This window comes from Drosophila montana, unplaced genomic scaffold (genome assembly GCF_035044405.1).
Source record: "Drosophila montana isolate Dmon_TW-CO22-7 unplaced genomic scaffold, ASM3504440v1 contig_3833_1, whole genome shotgun sequence".
NCBI lineage: Eukaryota > Metazoa > Arthropoda > Insecta > Diptera > Drosophilidae > Drosophila > Drosophila montana.
Window position 1 is genome coordinate 1,531,628 of NW_026998704.1, and position 19,621 is coordinate 1,551,248.

Genomic DNA, 19,621 nt, shown 5'->3' on the forward strand with positions numbered 1-19,621 from the left:
AGAAGTAGTTCCCAAAAAAAATTCTCAGAAGGTTAATTAAAAACGAAAAATAATTTTAAAAATTTTGAATTTTAAATGTCCGCCCTGTGTTAGGGAGAATAATTGAGATTGGTTAGGTTTTAGTTCGTGTTATTATTGGTTAATTGAATAATTTTACTTATCATATTGCGCACTCATTTTCTATTGGATAATTACGCTTAAAAATATTGTATTATGGTTTACACATTATTATTACTGCTATTCCCACCAATAAGTGTTTATTTTTCAGCTGTAAGTTGTACCGAAACATACAAAGATGTGGTTATAACAAAGTTTATGATTTTTGGGGATCAGTGAGGGAATTTTTCAGAGTACAAGGAAAAAACCAAAAATTGTCTTCTAATTTCGCAGATATTCATTAATGATGCGTAGATGTGTGCGGGACGTGCGTGTTTACTGTGAGGACTTATGACAGCTTCTTGGCCTTTTGATACAATGTATCAACCACCTTGCCCATGCTCTGGATGGTCTCTAGCACACGCTCATACGTCTTATCCACGGGCGTCTCCTCGAACACAATGAGCACACCCTCGCCTTGATCTAAAATGCCGCTAAATTTTTTATCCAATATCATTTGTGATAGTTTCTTTTCCACCTGTGGCATGGGCAGATGAATGCTCTCCGCCACATGGGAAACCTGCAAAATAAATATGAAATCATGGATTTTTAGCAATGTGAGAACATTTGCCAACCTGCACACGCGAATATGGCTCGATAATGCGGCATAGATTCTGCTCCAGCATGGTGTCGTAGAGTGTACCAAGATGTGCCTGCACAATGACATCTTCTGCCAGCTCCTTCTTATAGTCCTTTAATGCCTGCTGAAAGTCGGCCAGCGAGCGTTTATGTGAGGCCTCCGCTACAGCTTTCATGGCGTCAACATCACGGCCGGAATAGGTTATGGCCTGACAGAAACAACAACGCCAAGTTTGTCAACGTCTAAGATGGCTTATACTATCATTGCTTACCAACTTGCCGCTAACTATTTGATTGACATCGTCCGAGTGGCCAAGCATAATCTTACACAGCAACATGTACTTCAGAGAAGTGAGGGCCTTGACACTGTCAACGCTATCGAAACCCTCGAATGCTTCATAGAAATACGAGAACGCTGTTTTAAAATCTCGCTCGTCGGCTGCATGCAAAATACCCGACTGGAGATCGAGGGCGCCCTGCACTTTAGGGGGACAGTAGATGGCATTAGCCGTGGTACGCGCTGAAGTTAGGGCGGCACGGGCCTTGGGTAAGTTGCTCAGTGCATGATAGGTTTTGCTCTCCAACAGCTGCACCTCCACCAGCAGATTTTTGTCATCCAGTTTTTTCAGCTCGCGTAACAACTGCGAGCCCAGGGCAAGCGCCTCTGTATACAGAGCCGTATCAAAGTAGAGTGCAATCAGACGCGCTTCCAGAGATTGACGCAAGAAGGTGCGCTTCTCCTGCTTTGCCCACTCTATACAGTCTTTGCAAAGTTGAACCTGCCAAAAAATATAAGATAAGCCATCATATGGCTGTATCTAATGGGGCTACGTACCTCAATGCCAGTGCCCGCTTCCATATCGAGGAACATGTCGACCAGCGAACGCACCAGCTTCGCGGCCTTTGCCTTGCTGATCAAGCTCAAAAACGGCCGAGTCACCTTGATCAAATCGGCCAGTTCTTTGGCCTTGCCCCCTTGTTTGTAGAGCTCACCCAGCTGCATAATGCCCTGCTCCTTAATGCGTATGAGTTCCTCATCGTTTTCAGCTACTTCTTGTTCACGCACTATTTTATTTAGCAGGGAAATGCCCTCTTCGCGATTTACACTGGACAGCGCCTGGGCACGTTCGAATAGTGTAGCTCCGGCCATTTTGCTACTGCTGCGGCGACAATCGAAAGATGAAAGTGGCTACGAGTTTTTTTGAGAGCAAACGTTGGCAAATCGAATAAAAAAGCGTGTATTGTCTAGTGCACTATCCAGATGCAAGTTTCTTTGTGAGTTTACACTTGCTCTTAAATGTATGTAATGCGTATTTGTATATTTTTTCACAACTTTAGTAGTATGCTGATTGCAGTTGTCGTTGTTATTAAGCGCTAGTCACGATTCGAGATGTGTAGCTGGCGATAGCCACGTGATACTGCCAATCGAACGATTCTCGATGCAACGCTGCACATGTCTAACGATATATGAACTGGTACTGCTCCACACCATTTTACAGGGAACAAAATACCAATTTTAAATATACATAAATGATTAAAATATAAATATTATTAAACTGTTTTACGCAGTGTCGTGCTCAAACAATTGCAACTGCAGATCAATTTTAGGCTCTAAAGTAGTCAACTAGTTCCGATTAAATACTATCGATTGATTTGGGCACGAAGTGCGTTAGGGGACCGAAAATGGAAAAGTGTAGAAGTTGGATTGCCGCCTGTCGTGGGTAGGAAGCGAAAGGATTCGCTGGGTCAACAGGTATTGGCCACCAATTTTACAAGCAAACACAATGGGTGAGGAAATGGCTAACTCAACACAAAACAAGGCACGAGCCAAAACAACGCGACCCAAAGCTGTTTACCAGTGGACCGTGGATGATGTACAAAAATGGTATCTTCGGCATTGTGGCGAGTACAAATCGTATGTGGAGCTATTTAGAGTTGTAAGTTCCAACCACACAGACAGAGACTCACCAGTGCGGTTCCTGGTCCTTTTTGTTATATTCCCGAAGCACATGTGCCATATTCGGCTGTTGTTCTCAGCTTGTAGTTCAACAGGAACAACTAGCAATTTATTAAAGCCAACGTCAAATCTTTCTAATTTTAAACATTTAACCACTTGGCCTACTGTTAAGCACTTGCTAACTGTTCTTTCTTTTCAGCACGACATAACGGGTCGAGCCCTGCTCCGCATTACAGATTCCTCGCTCCAACGAATGGGTGTCACTGACAATCGAGACCGCGAGGCCATTTGGCGTGAGATTGTGAAGCAACGGCTAAAAACTGATATTATGGAAATACGCGATATGGAACGCGTCAACATTCACTAGGATATCTGGAATACTACCCAAAATATGGTAAGCATTTACCCGGAATATAACGCTGCGTAAGCACAATGTAAGCATAAGCAAAGGACAACGTTGGACAACATCCTTGAGTTTTTAAGTGCTTTTCTGCTTAAAGGTTTATCTAAAATACTTTAAATGCGCAATACTGATATTTTTATAGCAATAAACATTTTAATTGCATAGTTTATTCGAGTATTATCTTTGGTACTTGGTTAATATCCAATGTCTCAGCTTTAGCCATCCTTCTCCAGCTTGGGAGTGACAAGCTGAACATCATTGATTTGTGTGCAAATTTCCACTGGCTTCGGCGCGATAGTGCACGGTGTCCCAGTGCCGCTGTTATTGGCAGACGACGAAGAAGCAGGTGCCGCAATGACCTTGGGCAGCGAGGTGCCCAACGCGTTGCTGGGCGTAAGTATATGCGGCATGGACACCGTGCCATTAGCCATGGGCAGAGCTGTGGTAAAGAGCAGCTTGGGCGGTTGCAAGCGCTGCCCCGCTGAGCCAGCCGCCGCGCCCGAGACTATGAACTGCGGCGACTGATGCGGCGCTACTGGCTGAACGGCACTGGCAGCTGCCATAGCTGCTGCTGCTGGCTGTAGCAATGTCGGCAACAATGTTAGCAAACGTTCACCCACGGACTTCTCCCAGTCCAGGCGCTCCCGCTCCAGCGATAGGCGATTGTGTTGAATCTCATTGGCCTCGTTTTGGGCGTTGAGCAGCTGGCGCAGCATAATACGCATAGCTAGGTTGCAGGAAGAGCTCCAAATTAAAAAAAATTCTCACTTTAAGGATTACCAATTGACTCACTTGTCATGTGTCGCTTCGACTGCTGCTCCTCACGCGCCTTTTCCTGTGCGCGGCGTTTCTCCTCCTTTTTCTCCAGCTGCTGAGTTTGCTGCTGTTGTTGCTGCTGCTGCTGTTGCTGCTGCTGCTGTTGTTGTTGTTGCTGCTGCTGCTGTTGCTGCTGTTGTTGCTGTTGTTGTTGTTGCTGTGGAATGTACTCCGGCTGCTGGAGTAGCTTCTGCTGTTGCTGTTGTGGCAACGATGCAGTCGGAACCGACGCAGCGCTCGGTTTTCCCACTGCTGCCACTGCTTTGGCAGCCGCTGCCTGCTCCGCATTGACCAGTACAAACTTGACGCCGCCCGGACCCGTAACTAGGCCAGTGTTGGCTGCTGTCTGTACGGGTGTCGTGCCAGCGCCGCTGATCATCAAACGTGCGCCCTGATTAATGGCGCTCTGCAGCAGCTGCAGCTGAGCTCCAGTCGCTGTGCCGACCGCTTTACTGGCTGTCGCATTGTTCGCCTGTTTGGGCTGCATCAGGAAATTCGTGGGCACCAAAGAGATCTTGCCTGGTGTCAGCTTGCCGCTGGCCGTACTGCTGGTGGACACTGTGCTGTTGAGCTGGGCTACGCTGGTGCTGATGCTATTGGCCGGTATGATGACATTGGCGCCGCTATAGGGCAGCAGATTGGCAGCCTTCGGCAGCTGCAACATATCTGTCAGTGTTGGCATCACAGAGCGGGTGGGCGCTCCGGGGACTCCCGTGAATCCGGTGCCCGTGCTGGCACTTTTTGGCGAGACGGCCCCGGGCTCATCAACGGCATCCACATCGATGGGCTCCTCTTTCGGAAGCGGCAACAGCATGCAGTCATCGTCCTCTTCGGGATCTGCGGTAGCCGCTGCTGCAGGAACTGTTGCTGTGCTTGAGTCAGCCACTGGTTCTGGCTGGTTGCCTGGCTCAGTCTTTATGCGTGGCCCTGTTGCAGGTGCCTCGTCAATGTCCAGATCTGCCTCGGAAGACAGCTTGCGCCGCTTGCCTGCGGTGCTTTTATTCCCTGTGAGCGGCACAAAAGTCTCCTCATTCGTGTCCATTTCCATTTGCACGTCGGCTTCGTTTTCGCCAGCCTCTTCCGGCTTGGACTTGCCGTTGGCGGCATTGGGCACAAGGGACGACAGTAGAATATCATCCTCCTCGTTTTCGCTGTCGGACAACTCCTCCCCATTTTCCTGGCGACGCTTGCGCCGCTCGGCATGCTCCTCCAATGCCTGCTCCAGTTGGTATTTGAGCGAAGGGGCCGGAACCTCGTTGGGACGCACACTGAATATGGGACGCGTCATAATAGCATCCATTTCGGCAAAATGTTTCCAACTGGGTTCCGTCTCGCCTCCCAGGCCGCACTCCTTGTCCTTCTTGAGTCGATTATAGAAGCACTTCAGATTTTTGATGCGCGTCGTAATCTCCTCCGGTGACCGATGATAGCCATACTCCTGCATCTTAGCCGCCAGTTGGCATATCACCGCGTGCTTCTTGTGCGTGGTTATCAGGGTGCGCTGCAGCTTCGGATCGCCCCACAGCTGAATGAGCAGCTTCGTCTCGTCCGTATCAAAATTGGGATTGCGACCCACGAAATTGTGCTTCTTACTGAGAGGAGTCTGGTTCGCATTTGGAATGCTGCTGCTGCCGCCGGCATTGCTGTTGTTGTTGCTGTTGTTGTTGTTGTTATTATTGCTATTGCTGCTGTGAGTGTTATTGCTTGTGACTACATCCTGCTGGCTGCTTATGGCTGCAAAGGAGCCGGAGGATGGTGCTGTGGTCGCCGCTGCAGCCTCTGCGGAGCGTCGCTTCTTTATCCGTGCACTGGACTTGAGGCTCATTGTATGGGCCTGCAAACTGCATGTTAAATTTAGCTTACAATAACTTAACGTTGACTTACCTCAATATATATATTTTTTGTATGCAGCGTCGGGGCAAAAATCAATAAACGAGCACGTTGCGTTTGCAATTAAACCATTTGAGGTGGCTCGAATCAATCCTGCGACAAAAACAACAACAACAATAACAGAGAACTTTGCGCTAGGTCTGCCCGTCGGCAAGTGAAGCGAACGCAATGAAAGCGACTACCGCGCAACTCCACGGCAACAACAACCCCTAAAGCAGCGTAAGCGTGCCGCGGTGCAAGGCAGCTCACCTACCAACCTACCCAGCAGACAGCCAGGCAGCCCTACCCAACCCCAAAACGAACATAGCTAAGCCAAGTGCACCACCAACAACATAAACGCCCAACTACGTAGAACATGCGCGGTGGCTCACTTGCTTTTTCACTCTCTCTCTCCCACTCTCTCTCGGTGTTGCTTTCTCTTTCACTCCAATGCAGTAACATATTGTGAAACGACGAGGACGAAGTTTGTCTTGCGCAGTGTTCATTTTTTTTTTAGCGACTTAGGGTATTGATTTGTAACCAAAGATGATTACAAAATCACGTTTACAATATAAGTACCTTATTTTTTTTTTTATTAAAAAATCGAATATACGTAGTTGCATAGGCGTAAAAACAGAATATAAAGCGTAGCTAGCATGAGTGGGCAAATTAGAGGAAATGTCAGTGTAACAGGACATTGACACGAGATCTGCGCATAACACTTTGCAGGACATGCGCAGTGGGTGCCCTTTTCAACAGGGAACGAGCGAGAGTGAGAGCTTGACAAACACGAATGGCCAGCGCACGTGTGCGAGAGTAGTAGGACCTGAGCGTGCGTATAACGGTGTTGTTAGGGTGGAGCAACGAAGCAACAGACTTTATGGTAAATATATCAAATCAGAAGAAAAATGTTACGCAAATAAAAGTACTTAAGCTAAATTTTGCTCTTCATTCACACAGTATTTCTGATTTTACTCACCGGAACACCAGTTTCCTAAATTAAAATTGCAACTTTTAGTCCTGCGGCCGCCCGGTGCACAGCTAAAAATTTGAACGATTATTGAACAGCATTGCCAACTGTAAATTATTTAAGCGCTTTGGGCTAGAGTTGCCAACCAGCTGACTAGTGAGCGCGTTTCGCTGTGACTGTCAGAATACTCTGCTTCATACTGTTTGGGCTCAGCTGTTAGATTCTGCTCTTGTTGCCGAGTTGAGTTTTGCAGCAAAGTAAAATGGTTTTAACGAAAGAAGAGGAGGCATTCATTTGCCGCAAGCACGAGCAAACACTTAAGCTCCGCCACGAATACTTAAAGCAGAGCTCGAATCCCTTTCGCCATGCCACCGGAGAGGGCGGCACTGTGGTATGTACAATTGGTGGTTATGTCATCACTGGCCAAATAATAATACACATATTATTATTATTCACTCTATTTTGCAGTTTGACGCTGGTCTAGCGCGCTTCCAGGCCATGCGTGTGTCAAACTATGAGCATTTCCGCCCCACAGGACACTCCTTCCGCATGGGTCTCTTCGCCGTCGTGCTGCCCATTGCTGTCTACGCTTGGGCCCTAAAGGCCGAACGCGATGGCCGCGAAAAGAAATACCGCACCGGTCAGGTCTCCTACAAGGATCGCCAGTTCAAGTTCATTTAAATGCCCATTTAGTGAAATTATACAAAAATGTTAACATACAATTGAAATTCTGTATTTTTCGATTGTTATATTAGTTAATTTAAGTATATTTCTATTTCTCCTCCATCTGCTTGTCGCGCGCTATGACAAAGTCTTCAAACTTGACCATATACGTGGTGCCCTTATGCCAGTGCGCCGTCACCTTGCAGGGCTGTAAAAGTTGTAAGCATATAGTGGACAAGTCGGCTAAAACATCGACCATAAAGACACTTACGAATCCACAGTGGGTTAATACGGCCTCTACGATGCCAGCCGTGAAGTTGGCACAGTTCAGGGAGCTCTTGTCCTTGGGCACACTTATGAATGTGTTAACCAGTGGCTCCTTTTCAATGATGTAGTACGTGCGCTCATCATCGTTGGCGTGCTCTAGTTTCTCCGCCTCCTTGCCGAACAGATTCTTCCAGACCGTTGTCTTCACAAAGAGCAGCATTTGCGTTAGCTTCGTCTCACGCTTGGAGCTGCGCTCGCGCACAAAGTACAAATCAATAATGCGTGTGCCCACATCCTGACCCAAATCGTGTAATCTAAACCAGACGGCATTATTTCTAATCTTTGGTAGTCACAAGCGAAATACAAAATACCTTGTCTGCAATTCGGGAACTGTGAAAACACGGCTCTGAGAGTATTGAACAATCTCGCTGAAGAGCAGCGCCACAATGCTTTGTGAAACCTCGGATTTGCCCTTGGATAGCGGTCGATCAAGTATATTGCTGCGCGGACGCATTGATGAGATTTTAAGGGCTTCAAGTTTTTCCATTTTATTTTCACAACAAACGTAAACAAAGCCACACGAACAAATTGGCACCAAAACAGCTGTAAGGGATGCCAGATCTTTAGAATACTGCACCGCTGCGTTGTGAATGGCAATTTTGTATTTCCTAGCTTTCGGCCGTTATTGCATGCAGCCACACTTTCTTGGATTATTCAAATCGAGCAGATCTATTTTGGCCCAATAATCACATGGCTGTTGCTGCAAAGCTGTTAAATAAGACTCAAATTGTCTGAAATTTATATCGCGCGTATGTGGACAACCAATATGATGATAATAGGGACACGCATCATCCACTATCCATCGACGTGATTGTAAATTCTTTATAATATTGCCATGGTCTGAAATTCCCTCAATTTTTTGCTCGTACATTTTGGAAGTTATCTTTGAAATGGCTTCATTGATTATAGCATCAACATTGGGCAAACCGAGTAGCTCCCTGACCAGCTTATGAGTCTCCACACGTCGCACGCACAGCAAATACCACAGCGGCATCGAATGGAACCGTATGCAACCAATCAAGCTGGGCACATTTGATTTCCGGCACTGCCAATCGTGTCCCAGCCAACGCACAGCAATAAAGAGTATCTGCTTGGATATGTTAAAAATGTTTTAAATATGTGCAAAAGAATTCTAAAATCGATCTAATTACAGACCTCCACTTCCGTGTTCACACAGATTTCATCCGAACTGAGAAGATAGACAAGATGCTTCAGCGGCACTTCCAGAAAATCTCGAGTTGCCACAAATGTGAGAAGAAACTTTTGTATGCGCGTCAGCATCAAGTTGCGAACAATGTCCAATGCCGGATTGTTTTTCGATTCAACATACATGATGCAGGCGGTGGCCTCATTAAAACAGTTTACATCATCAAAATACGTCCAGCAGCCCAACAGCAAAGCTTTAATTCTCAAATAAGTTGCGGCCACAAATACGGCGACAATGTTGTTGCGCTCCAGGGTGGGTTCATCGCTGAGCATCCATTTGTAGATGAGCATAAAGGCCTTTTGCGATACCTTCTCCTCCGGCAGTGTCACAACGAGCGGAATCGGCTCAAGCTCCATAAAGAACTTGGAGTAGGCCTGCAGCACAATGACATGGCAATTGAAATACATTTTATTGATCTCTATTTGGACGGTGGTCTTCAAATGGTTTTCCACCATATAGCGCAAGACGGCTTTTAAGGAAACCTTGAGAGGCTGTTCGATGCTCGTCCAATCGCGCACATCTTCAAAGTTATGTCCGAACTCAAAGAGCGATCGATTTGTCGCCAAATCCGCAGATTGACGCTTAAAAATACGCTCGATCTCCAAATCTTCAGCTTTTGAGACTAGGCATGTTACCGATCCCAGTTCATCTTCGGATGAGGTTCCCGGTCCGAACTTTGTGCTACAAATTCAATATTAGTTTGATATGTACATAAATACCAGTAAGAGCTTTTTCTGTGCCTCTCTATTTACTTGACAAAGTGCACACTGCACGTGAGTTCTCGGTTGGCCGGCTCTCTCTTGTGCTGGTCCAAGGCTTCGTATTTTTCCATTAGCTGATCCATTATAAAACTTCCTTTAAATATTAAAATATATATATATTTGTGATTGAATATTAACGGCAAGCTTAAGCACACACAACAAAAAAATAGGCAAAGTTCGTTTAGGAATGTTTTACGGAGAAAATAGGGCCCGCTCTGTAAACTTAAAAGAACACCTTAGTCTTGTGTTTCCCAAAATGGTAGATAGTGTTGTATCTTGATATTTTATATTTCGATGATAATATATACGTGAATATATGCGGTTCAAGGTTACAGACCCCATTAAAATGCTGCTCGTTCGGTTTATAGTTCGAACAATTTTGTTGTTTAACTTGAGGCAAAAAAGTTAGTTGCATCGGCCGGGAATCGAACCCGGGCCGCCCGCGTGGCAGGCGAGCATTCTACCACTGAACCACCGATGCATGTGATGGAACTCGAAACGAATCGCAATATGAATATAGCCTTGCTTTATGAGTATGAACTTTGATATAGAAAATAAGACGCGTGAAAAAAATATTAAAGTACGCGTAGTTGCCGCGAGTTGCCGGACGGACGTAATGAGGATATTTTTCGTAATTGTTTATTAAATTGTGTTTTATTGGTTTGTATTTTTCTTTTTCACATTTCAAATACATTTATATGAATAAATATATCATTTATTTTGTTTAATTTGTATGCCATATTTTATATGCGGCTTCTTATGCATAAATTTATGTGATTTTCATTTTATGTATTGTATATAAACAAAGGGTTGATTGAAAAATTCTTATGTTTGTTTGGTGTTTAACAAATTGCTGCCATTAACTATTAATCTCTAGAATATTTTTTTTATTTTTTGTGAGAATTTTTTAATAAATAATGTAGCGAAATGTTTGCTATTGTTACTGACTCCTAGATTTGTTGGTTTTCCTTTGCTTACATTGAACATACATTTTCGTTTGTTTATGGACAGTTAAAATTTGAAATACATTTAATATATACTTTATATGTTTTTGTATGTTGGCATGCTTTTGGATCATTTTACAAGTTAAAATTATTGTAGCTTTAACTAAATAATAAAAAGTAATTTAAAATTATACATGTATATTTAACATTTTGTACTTTTTGTTGAGTGTTTGTTCTTTGTTCAAAGTTTTTGTTTGTTTGTGGTAGGTTTCTTGATCGAAACAACTTTCGTTCATTTATATTTTAAGATACTGCATTTGCATTTTAGTAACAATTGCCTATTTTCTTAAGGTTTTTTTTTTTAATATTTTTTGTTGGTTTTTTTTAATGTGTATAACACAACCCATAGCTTATTTTTGAATAAATATGCATTTATAGTAAGAAATAAATTAATGCTTTTATAATTATTAATTTCATTTTTGCATAAGTATTCAATTTTAGCATTCTTTAATACGTTTTTTCACATTTATATATATAACTGCATAGTACATTTTTTTTTTTTTTTTTAAACACTTAAGTATTTTGTGATAACCCCATTTACAAATGAGATAATATTTATTGGGTTTCGTAAACCAAATCGCTCATTTGTAATGGAAAAATTACAAATTGTTTTTATTTATAGGTTGATTTAAGCGACGCAAACGCAGAATTGCAACGGTTGCGTTTTAATTCGTACAATTTTTTTTTTCCTTTTAACTTTTTAACTATCTGTATTAACGTAAAAATTAAAACAAAACGTTTGTTTTTTTTTTGCAAAAGAAATATTTTGAATCTTCATGAGCCCTAAGAAGAGCCAAAAACATTCTTTTAATTTAAAATCGAAATGAATATAACATTAGTTGTTAAACAATTATGGCTGGTAAATGAACTTTTTTGATCAATTGGTCAATTGAAAACGTCGTTGTTGCAAATTAACGTTGCCCGCTTCGAAAGGTTTAAGAACAATTTGTAATTCTTACTTGGGGTATTTAGTTTTAAATTTTTCTTTTTCTTTTTGTTTTTATTATTATTTTTTTTTTTAAACAATATTTGTTGTTCGCATTTGCGCTTTGTTCTTACTTTAAAACTATAAACAAATTGGAATTACGCACAAATGTGTATATTTGCATAACTTTCGGGCCTTGCCTTGGCTTAATACTGTTTTCCAATTTTTAATTGTAAACAAAACTTAAGTAGCAAAAACTTAAAGAACTAAAAAGAATTACTATTCATTAAGCATATGATACGTAAATTTAATATATATATAAACAAATAGCCCGGTTTTTACAAAACTATAATAAAGTGACAGCTCTACACTTAAAAACAATTATAAATGATAAATTGGTGTGTGTGTGTGTGTGTGCGTATGCGTGTATGTTTGTGCGTTATTTGATCTTCATATATATGTACAATAAATTATGGCAAATCAAATGGAGTTACAAAATGATCAAAACTTAAACAAACAGGCAATAAACCGAAAGATGGTGTAAGAGCTGTTTTCGACGTTCTTTTAGAACATCAGCCGTCCATAGTCGTTTTGGGCGGCCTTGCTGCTGCGCGGCTGCATCAGGTATAAAGGCTGCGGCGGATGGTGCTGCGGCGCGCCGAGACTGTGTGAAAGCTCCCAGTTATAAAAATGCCTCTGCGGCTGCGACAGTGACTGCGACTGGCGCTGTTTTAGTCGCAGCAGCTGGCTCTTGTAGTTTTGCTCGTCGGCCTGCAAATGCTGGTTTCTGGGCCTGGTGCTAGGGTCGTCATCGTACTGTCCTTGCAATCTAGCCTCCAAATGTCAGACATGCGGTTTATGGCGGCCACCGCACACGCCGCAATGTATGCCCAACAAGTGGCATGCACGCAGCGGTGGATAGCACCACAGGCAGGGAACGAACAGGGACAGCAGCGCCAGGCCCAACCAGCGCTTGGTGCAGCCCGCCTCGCTAACGCTACAATCGCACGGATGCTGCGCCGTCTCACCCTCCGCATCGCTCATGCAGTGATAGATCATGCAGCGCGCGCAGCCCATACCCGAGATGCACTCGTAGCCGCTGCGAAATGGATCCGGTGCATATTCGCAGGCGCCACGCCTATTAAACTCTTCGCTGTAAAGCTCGTGACAATAGCGGCACCGCAGGCGCGTCTCCTTTTTGAGTATATCCGACACATTGGGTTTGTGCAACGGCTTGTTGGCTCCGGATGCCGCCGACGTTTGCGCAGCGGCCATCGCTTGCGCCGCCTCCAGAGCATTGCGCTTCTTTACCGCAGTGATCGACTCGCGGCGCGCATTCAACACCTGTGCGCCCACTGGCTGCTCCACCACAGGGTAGTTATAGTCATGGTGAACAGCTGTCAGCGTTACATAAGAGTAATTCTCGCTAGGCGCAATCTGACCGGCAGGTGGCGGCTGCGGCCCATCAGTTGAGCCGCCTGCATTGTTGCCGCTGCCGGTGCCCGGAGCCGTTGATGTTTTATCCGTCGATATGTAGTGTATGGTCGCCGCTGGTAGTTTCTCTGAATCGGAATTGTTGCTGTAGCTATCCTTATGTCGGTCGCTGACGCTTTCTGCAAGAATGGAACAATTAAGTTTCGAGTGCAATTGCGAGATTTGAAAAATATTTGGATGCATTACTGTGACTTTTTTCGCTGCCTTCTGGGCTTGAATGTATCTTTTGTAAACTTTCGCTTTCCACAGGTAAGTCCAGGGTCTGTATATTGTCAACAATTAGCAACGTTTTAAGAAACTTTGTGTTACGAACTCACCATGAATACATCATCTTCACCAACCGAATCGTATTTGGTCAACGGCGGGCATATTATAGTGGGATTTGATTTGGCCAGTCCTACGTGTGTTGGAATATATAAAAAATGGTTAGTTATATCAAATTGCTTAAAATAACAATCTTTTAAATTTATTTCAAGGCACACAGCAAATCAAATGTGAAGCTTTAAGAGAGCGTTGTAAATTAGTTTAAAGAAAACAGCGTATCATGTACAGTTGATAGTGTGTTTAAGCAATTGTAGATTACGAATTATTTTCATGGGTGTGATCTATGTGAATAATACTACAAATTATGGTGAGCGCTGCAATTTTCAATGGAACACAACAAAACATCTGAATGATGTCGACAGTTCTCTGTCTCTTTAGCTCTAGCTCGAAAATTTGCTTAAGCAGATGAACAGACCAGCTAGATGGCTAGATCAATAATAGACAAATGAAAAAGTATGTACACTATAAAAAGGAAGTGTGTTTAAAAACAAATCAACCGGCTAAAAAAAAACACGATACGTTAATTAATTAATTGATTTTAAATTCAAGTTTAGTTACAAAAAAGAGCAGCGCACACACGATAGTTTTTAAAAAGAAACCTCCTTAAACACTTACCAATTTCGTTTAAAATATATATTATGTTAATTTTGTTTAATGGTTGGTTTTTGTAATTTTGTAATTTTGAAACAAATTGCACAATTCCAATAAATGTTTTAAGTTTTGATAATTTTGTTTTGTAGCAAGTTTTAAAAAAGAGCATAAAACATTAATTTTGCATTAGTTAATGAAGGCAAAAATTCTAAATGCAACGTCTAATGGAGAACTGACGCTTAGCCAAGTTGTGATAAGAAAACTTAAACTATATTAGTATATGCTAAACTGAAATAAAAGCAAGGATAGAAAACATCTTTGAGAGTGTTATTTAAGCGACATGCAGCTAAATGGGAATGGGGAGGCTCGGGCCATAAAAATGTGGAAAACTGCATACCATCAATTAGTTCATTATAGGCGCGAAGGACGCCCTTGTCAAAGGCGCGGGCATCGGCAGCCGTTTGAAAAGTTAAACCGTTGCGCTGTTTGCCGGCGCGCCAATGATGAAAAGTGGGCATTACTTTGTAATACTTTAGATCACGATTGATGACACAGCTTAAAATAACCTGCAAATGAAAACACAAGAAATAGGATCAAGCTTAATTTTATTGATGATGATGATCTCTAACTTACACTTTGATCAGAGATTCTTTGCCCATAGATGATGTAGTCATGACCCGATGACAATGGGGATAATCTAGCTCGTTTGCGTATTGAAACATTTGCCAGACCACCCCCGGCCAAAGGTAGCCAGCCTTCTGTGCTTTCGTCTCTGGTCATTACCTGTGCGCGTACTGTAACTAAGAAGTCGCTGCAATGTAGAACAAATACAACAAATTAAAAAACAGTTAAGAGTTTGAAAATTGTGAAATCATAGTCAATTCTAATCGATGGGCATAAACGAATTAATATTAAATAACAATTGAAAGTAGGAGTAATCGTTATCGATCTGTATCGATAGGCACCTGCTAAACGTGCGCTTTAAGCGTAATTTACGGTAAGATACTGTGGCCATTGCTGCTGCTCCGGAGTGACTGCATCCGCCTGTGGCAGCAGCTCTCGTCTATATCCCTAGCGCGATAACTTAAAAGTGTCAAGTAATTGGGCTAATTCAATTTTCGACCAACGAAGCCATAGCAGAGCGGCCTTGCCGACTCCAACTGCACACCTGTCGCTTTTATTCATGACAAAGCCTAAATGAACTAAAAATAATTATAGGTCCTTCCTTTCAAAATACACGTACACACACACACACACACACACACAGAAGCGTTTGCTCATTGATGTGTTATCTCCGCACGTACATATATGTAGTACATACATGTATGTGGTATATTAAGGGTAGCAAAAATATTTGAATTAAGAACCTGTGAAACTTCCATTTTGGGTTTCATTCTTGAAAAACGCAGCTACCGCAAAATGAGCTGGGAGTAGGGCGAATACAGGCCCAAAACAAGTCGGACCAACAAGCGAACAAAGCAACTCACGACCTGCGCAGAAGTTTGAAATGGAGTTTTAAGCGTAAACTTACTCAATGAAAAAAGCTTTCAGGGAGGAGTTGGTAACCCGTCGCTTCTGACTCTATTTGATTGTATCTGTGTCTGTGTGTGTGTGAGTGTATACACACATTTGTCCTAGATTTGGCAAATTTTACAGAATGAACACGCACAGCGTCTGCCAAAGTAGACAAAAACGACGTCATAGCTGTGTCAAGGACTAGCTAGTGGCAGCCATAGCAGGTTGCAACGCGACAAGGCGCACTTATATGTACATACGTATGTATATGCATCGTTCGTACTCAAGGTGGAAAGCACACGTCAGCATGTCTGGTCAAGGATGTCCATGCGGTTGTCAGGCCATGAATGAATTGCATTTTCTTTACAATTTCTACTACCAGGGCTGCCCTAGATGCATTCATGGAATTTGAAAAGAGCTTTTGATTGCCCTAGTGGCAACGTCAATAAAAAGTTGTACTGGAGTTGCCACATTGCAAGCTGCAAATGTGCATTTATAAAACAGAGGTAAAACACACACACACACAGACGACGTGTGTGAATATTCAGCAACAACTCCGCTTAAGACATGACACAAAGCCTGCCTCAAGCAAAAATTAAAAGTCCCAAGTCAGAAACAAAATCCTCAATTGACACACTCCCAACAGCGCGCATGCGTGGGAAAGAGAGAGGCACAGAGAATCGGGCTCCAGTGTCTGTAAATGCAAGTGTGTGCACAAAAAAACGGGAGCTGGTCGCTGTCAATTGTTTAAGCATTTGTCTATGATCTGCATATGAAGAATGTAAACATGTAAGTATGAATGTTAGTACAAAACATACTTATGAAATTAAGTTATGTTATGCGCGACAGTTGCAACTAGCTTGAGAGCTTTTAAAGCCCATCTAGCAACATTTATTCTGAGGTATTTTTCTACCTATAAAAGCGCTGCAAATAGTTTGCTAACACCCACAATTCTAAACCTTTTAGTAAATATGTATATTTTTGTGGTGGTATATGTATGCATTCGCACAGGGCTGGAGACTTCAGCAACGACAAGCTTTAAATATGAAAGAACTGGTCCACATGAAATGTGTTTAAAAAGCAATTGATTTAGTTAAAAACGAGTTGACAGGACTATTCACTTATACGTACACACATAAAAGTAAATGTTGTTATAGTAATGAATGGAAATTGAATGCAGAATGCAAATCAAAATTATCGGCTTTCTTCTTTCAACCAACAATTCCCAGCAAGTAGAGGAACCAAAGCAAGCCATGAATGAAACTACAAGAACCTTGGCTGTGCTATTGAATGTGTGTGTGTATTGTTATTATTGTTGCTGTTGCGCAGACGTTGGTACATTCAAATAGCATTACAAAAGTGCTTTAGCTATAGCTTTAGCTTTAGCCACTGGCTTCTTCGATTGTGTTTGTGTCTGTCTGTCTGTTGTAAATGCTTCAATATACGGCACATAAACAAGCAAAGAAACGCGCAGGGCGAGTGACATCATTTCCAATGGGGCGCTACGCTTTAAACAGCAAGAAAAACAATTAGAAAAACAAGATAGTTGCTGGCATTCCATTTCATTCATTAAAAGTGGCGACAGACAGACTATGTGGAGACATAGACACGGCGTTCGCAATAGATAGACATATGTATGTATATACAGTCTTATGCATGTACATGTGTGTGTATATATGCATGCGTGCCTTAGATTGACCAGACAAATGAGTCACATTTCATTCATACCCAACATGCTTCTTCAGCTTGATTAGCGCCGTCTTTCATTCAGAAATATTTGTTAGTATTTAAGTTCAATTAAATTGCATTTTCGCTTGTTAAATTGGCAGCAATTGTGTAAATTAAATTGGGAGCGGGAACAATTAGAACACATACAAAGACACCCCTTACATCAGTCTTGCAACGCTGTAAGCTTGACTTAAATATTAGATTATACATAAGTATATTTAAATAGGTTCACTTACCTTTCATGTCCTTCTGTCATGGTTTGTAATCAGAAAGATTCTAATATAGCAGCGTATAGTGTCGGTGTTGTTCTTGTTGGTGGCAAAATACACCATGATTAAAGCATAAAGACATTCAGAGCCTGCTGCTGCACAAACTTCCGAAAAACAAGTGAGAACAACAACAGAAAAAGTAACTGTAAGTATTACAGTTACGCTGGCTTGAGGCTTAGAAGTTTAGTTGACTGTAGATATCTGGAGAGCTAGTATTGTTTTTATTGTTGGTCTTTTCAGCCGAGTTGTTGTTGTAGGTGATGCGCTTCGTTGCTTTGTTGTTTTTATTTTCTCTGCTTTTCGTTTCGTTAGCTTTCTTTTGGCACAATATGAAAGACGACGCCACTGCTTTGCAACTGTTTGAAAACGCATTAAGTACTGCTCCCGATTTTAGCTACGACTAAAGAGCAAAACCGTTATATTAAATTAAATCGACAAATAATTAAAAATTATTTTTTATGAAAGCAAGTTCTTTTAGAAATAACAAGAGAGCAGCAGACGGCGACGAACGGGCGACTTTTACTTTTTCAATACACTCGCAAACACACACACACTCTTGCACACACTATGTGGGCGTGTAGACAAACACTGTGGAAAAACTTCATGGAGCAAATATATGTCCGAATTTTTCCAACAACACAGATGTAACAGGCATCTCAAAATGAGCAAGAGAGCGCACGCACGCAAGGTTGAGCCTGTATTGAAATTGAGAGCGCACCAGCCCCAGCTAAAACAACAACAAAACAGTTGTATACAAAATTGTGGTGTCTTAACTATATAACTTTTGTTTAAAAACGCAAATAGGATTATATCACATTCATTTGACTTAGATCTTGTTAACCAAAGCCTGAAAATATATAAATCACTTTGCGCTGCGAATGACAATTCATTCATATATTTTATCAAGGCTACAGGCGCTTTGGTCTCTCTTGGCTTGTGTGGAGCACTCTCTTGGATTCTCACTTGCTTGCTACGAGAGCGTCGCTTGCGCATATACAAAAAAAGGTAACACACACACACGCACGCAGAAAGTGAGGTAGAACATTTTTTGGGCGATTCTCCATGTATACACATAGTATATATAAATACATACAAATATGTATATATGTTTTTTATTGCCTATCCTGCAGCTTTTGACATACTTATATTATATTCACATACAAGCACATTATTTGCAATAAATACTTATTTTCTTGCTGCAATTTTCGCCATAGTAAATGTTTACGACGGCATGTGCTTTGCTATTGTTTGATTTTATTTCATTACTTTTTTTTGCACTGCGAATTTAGGTTAGTATATGTTGGATATTTGACTTAGCGCAGACATAACGACCGTGAAGGAGGTGGCAGGTGAGGGCGCGGATGCGTGCGGAGCAGAGAAGGAGACGTGGTGTATCGGAATTTTTCTCTATTGGATAACAGCTTTTCGCATTTTATACCGTTTATCACGTTTCTGCAGTGGCAGACACATTATACCACTTATTTGTGGCAATCTCTTCTATTCTTTGCACTTTTTGCAACTTGTCTCTTTGGACACAAAAGCAATTCTGATCTCAGATGGCAACTGCGTTTGCTTGGAAATTTTTCACTCGCGTTTCGGGTTTAAAGCTTTTATGTGTTAATATTTATATCGAATTTTCACTTAATTTAAATGCATAATTTTTCATTCTTTTTTATTATTTTTTATGCAGATTTTACACCTACTGACTCTTCTTCTTGTCGAAAAAAAAGAATGAAATTCCAAACGAGATGTTACTTAACATAACATCGACAACTAGAGTAACATTTGCAGAATTGTTATTAACAGATAGAAAGAAGTCATAGAAAAACTATCGAAAATATTTTTTGGATTCAAAAATGAACCAACAGAACTTATCGTAGGCAGTGAATTTTAGATAATTGGACAAACGACTAATAAATTTCTGACAATATTTAACTCTTAAATTACATCTGCGCTAGTATTATCGATATATAAATACTTTTACGATGTCACTGCTGTTAAGCTTTAAGACATTCACCGTTTCTAATATAATATTTTAAATTAATAAAACTCGAATTTATGGA

General features: G+C 41.8%; 7 protein-coding genes and 1 non-coding gene across 10 annotated transcripts; 2 read left to right on the top strand and 6 right to left on the bottom strand.

The window, feature by feature from the left end:
- Window positions 1-112: 112 nt before the first annotated feature.
- Rpn6 (regulatory particle non-ATPase 6) lies at window positions 113-2,851 on the bottom strand. Of its 2 annotated transcripts, none has more exons than XM_064696121.1 (5): window positions 2,704-2,851; window positions 1,571-1,895; window positions 1,008-1,514; window positions 732-944; window positions 113-676 (listed from the first exon to the last, which is right to left on the bottom strand). In XM_064696121.1, exons 1-5 carry the CDS (start codon window positions 2,751-2,753, stop codon window positions 446-448), a joined length of 1,326 nt encoding a protein of 441 aa, XP_064552191.1. In that variant the 5' UTR covers window positions 2,754-2,851; the 3' UTR covers window positions 113-445. The 2 variants fall into 2 exon arrangements, with proteins under 2 accessions (XP_064552191.1, XP_064552193.1); XM_064696123.1 differs by having other exon boundaries at window positions 1,571-1,892; window positions 2,704-2,836.
- On the top strand, window positions 2,400-3,257 carry ave (Protein aveugle). The gene is made up of 2 exons (XM_064696130.1): window positions 2,400-2,672; window positions 2,892-3,257. The coding sequence occupies exons 1-2, from the start codon at window positions 2,520-2,522 to the stop codon at window positions 3,057-3,059; spliced, it is 321 nt and encodes a 106-aa protein (XP_064552200.1). The 5' UTR covers window positions 2,400-2,519; the 3' UTR covers window positions 3,060-3,257.
- LOC135437987 (regulatory protein zeste) lies at window positions 3,229-6,886 on the bottom strand. The gene is made up of 4 exons (XM_064696120.1): window positions 6,760-6,886; window positions 5,796-5,894; window positions 3,888-5,745; window positions 3,229-3,822 (listed from the first exon to the last, which is right to left on the bottom strand). Exons 3-4 carry the CDS (start codon window positions 5,734-5,736, stop codon window positions 3,311-3,313), a joined length of 2,361 nt encoding a protein of 786 aa, XP_064552190.1. The 5' UTR covers window positions 5,737-5,745; window positions 5,796-5,894; window positions 6,760-6,886; the 3' UTR covers window positions 3,229-3,310.
- Window positions 6,887-6,942: 56 nt separating this feature from the next.
- ND-B15 (NADH dehydrogenase (ubiquinone) B15 subunit) lies at window positions 6,943-7,472 on the top strand. The gene is made up of 2 exons (XM_064696129.1): window positions 6,943-7,141; window positions 7,219-7,472. Exons 1-2 carry the CDS (start codon window positions 7,013-7,015, stop codon window positions 7,429-7,431), a joined length of 342 nt encoding a protein of 113 aa, XP_064552199.1. The 5' UTR covers window positions 6,943-7,012; the 3' UTR covers window positions 7,432-7,472.
- On the bottom strand, window positions 7,462-8,339 carry Trs31 (trafficking protein particle complex subunit 31). Its single transcript, XM_064696128.1, has 3 exons — window positions 8,052-8,339; window positions 7,685-7,994; window positions 7,462-7,621 (listed from the first exon to the last, which is right to left on the bottom strand). Exons 1-3 carry the CDS (start codon window positions 8,225-8,227, stop codon window positions 7,523-7,525), a joined length of 585 nt encoding a protein of 194 aa, XP_064552198.1. The 5' UTR covers window positions 8,228-8,339; the 3' UTR covers window positions 7,462-7,522.
- A 20-nt stretch (window positions 8,340-8,359) lies between these two features.
- Window positions 8,360-9,860, bottom strand: LOC135437989 (kelch-like protein 40b). 2 transcript variants are annotated; one of them, XM_064696124.1, is made up of 3 exons: window positions 9,700-9,860; window positions 8,896-9,628; window positions 8,360-8,827 (listed from the first exon to the last, which is right to left on the bottom strand). In XM_064696124.1, the coding sequence occupies exons 1-3, from the start codon at window positions 9,789-9,791 to the stop codon at window positions 8,363-8,365; spliced, it is 1,290 nt and encodes a 429-aa protein (XP_064552194.1). In that variant the 5' UTR covers window positions 9,792-9,860; the 3' UTR covers window positions 8,360-8,362. The 2 variants fall into 2 exon arrangements, with proteins under 2 accessions (XP_064552194.1, XP_064552195.1); XM_064696125.1 differs by having other exon boundaries at window positions 9,688-9,812.
- A 258-nt stretch (window positions 9,861-10,118) lies between these two features.
- Window positions 10,119-10,189, bottom strand: TRNAG-GCC (transfer RNA glycine (anticodon GCC)). Its single transcript has one exon. It is a non-coding gene; the product is annotated as a tRNA-Gly (tRNA).
- A 1,606-nt stretch (window positions 10,190-11,795) lies between these two features.
- On the bottom strand, window positions 11,796-19,226 carry Spred (Sprouty-related protein with EVH-1 domain). Its single transcript, XM_064695843.1, has 7 exons — window positions 18,720-19,226; window positions 17,526-17,958; window positions 14,680-14,857; window positions 14,444-14,612; window positions 13,449-13,528; window positions 13,318-13,393; window positions 11,796-13,250 (listed from the first exon to the last, which is right to left on the bottom strand). Exons 2-7 carry the CDS (start codon window positions 17,543-17,545, stop codon window positions 12,481-12,483), a joined length of 1,293 nt encoding a protein of 430 aa, XP_064551913.1. The 5' UTR covers window positions 17,546-17,958; window positions 18,720-19,226; the 3' UTR covers window positions 11,796-12,480.
- Between the last annotated feature and the right edge of the window lie 395 nt (window positions 19,227-19,621).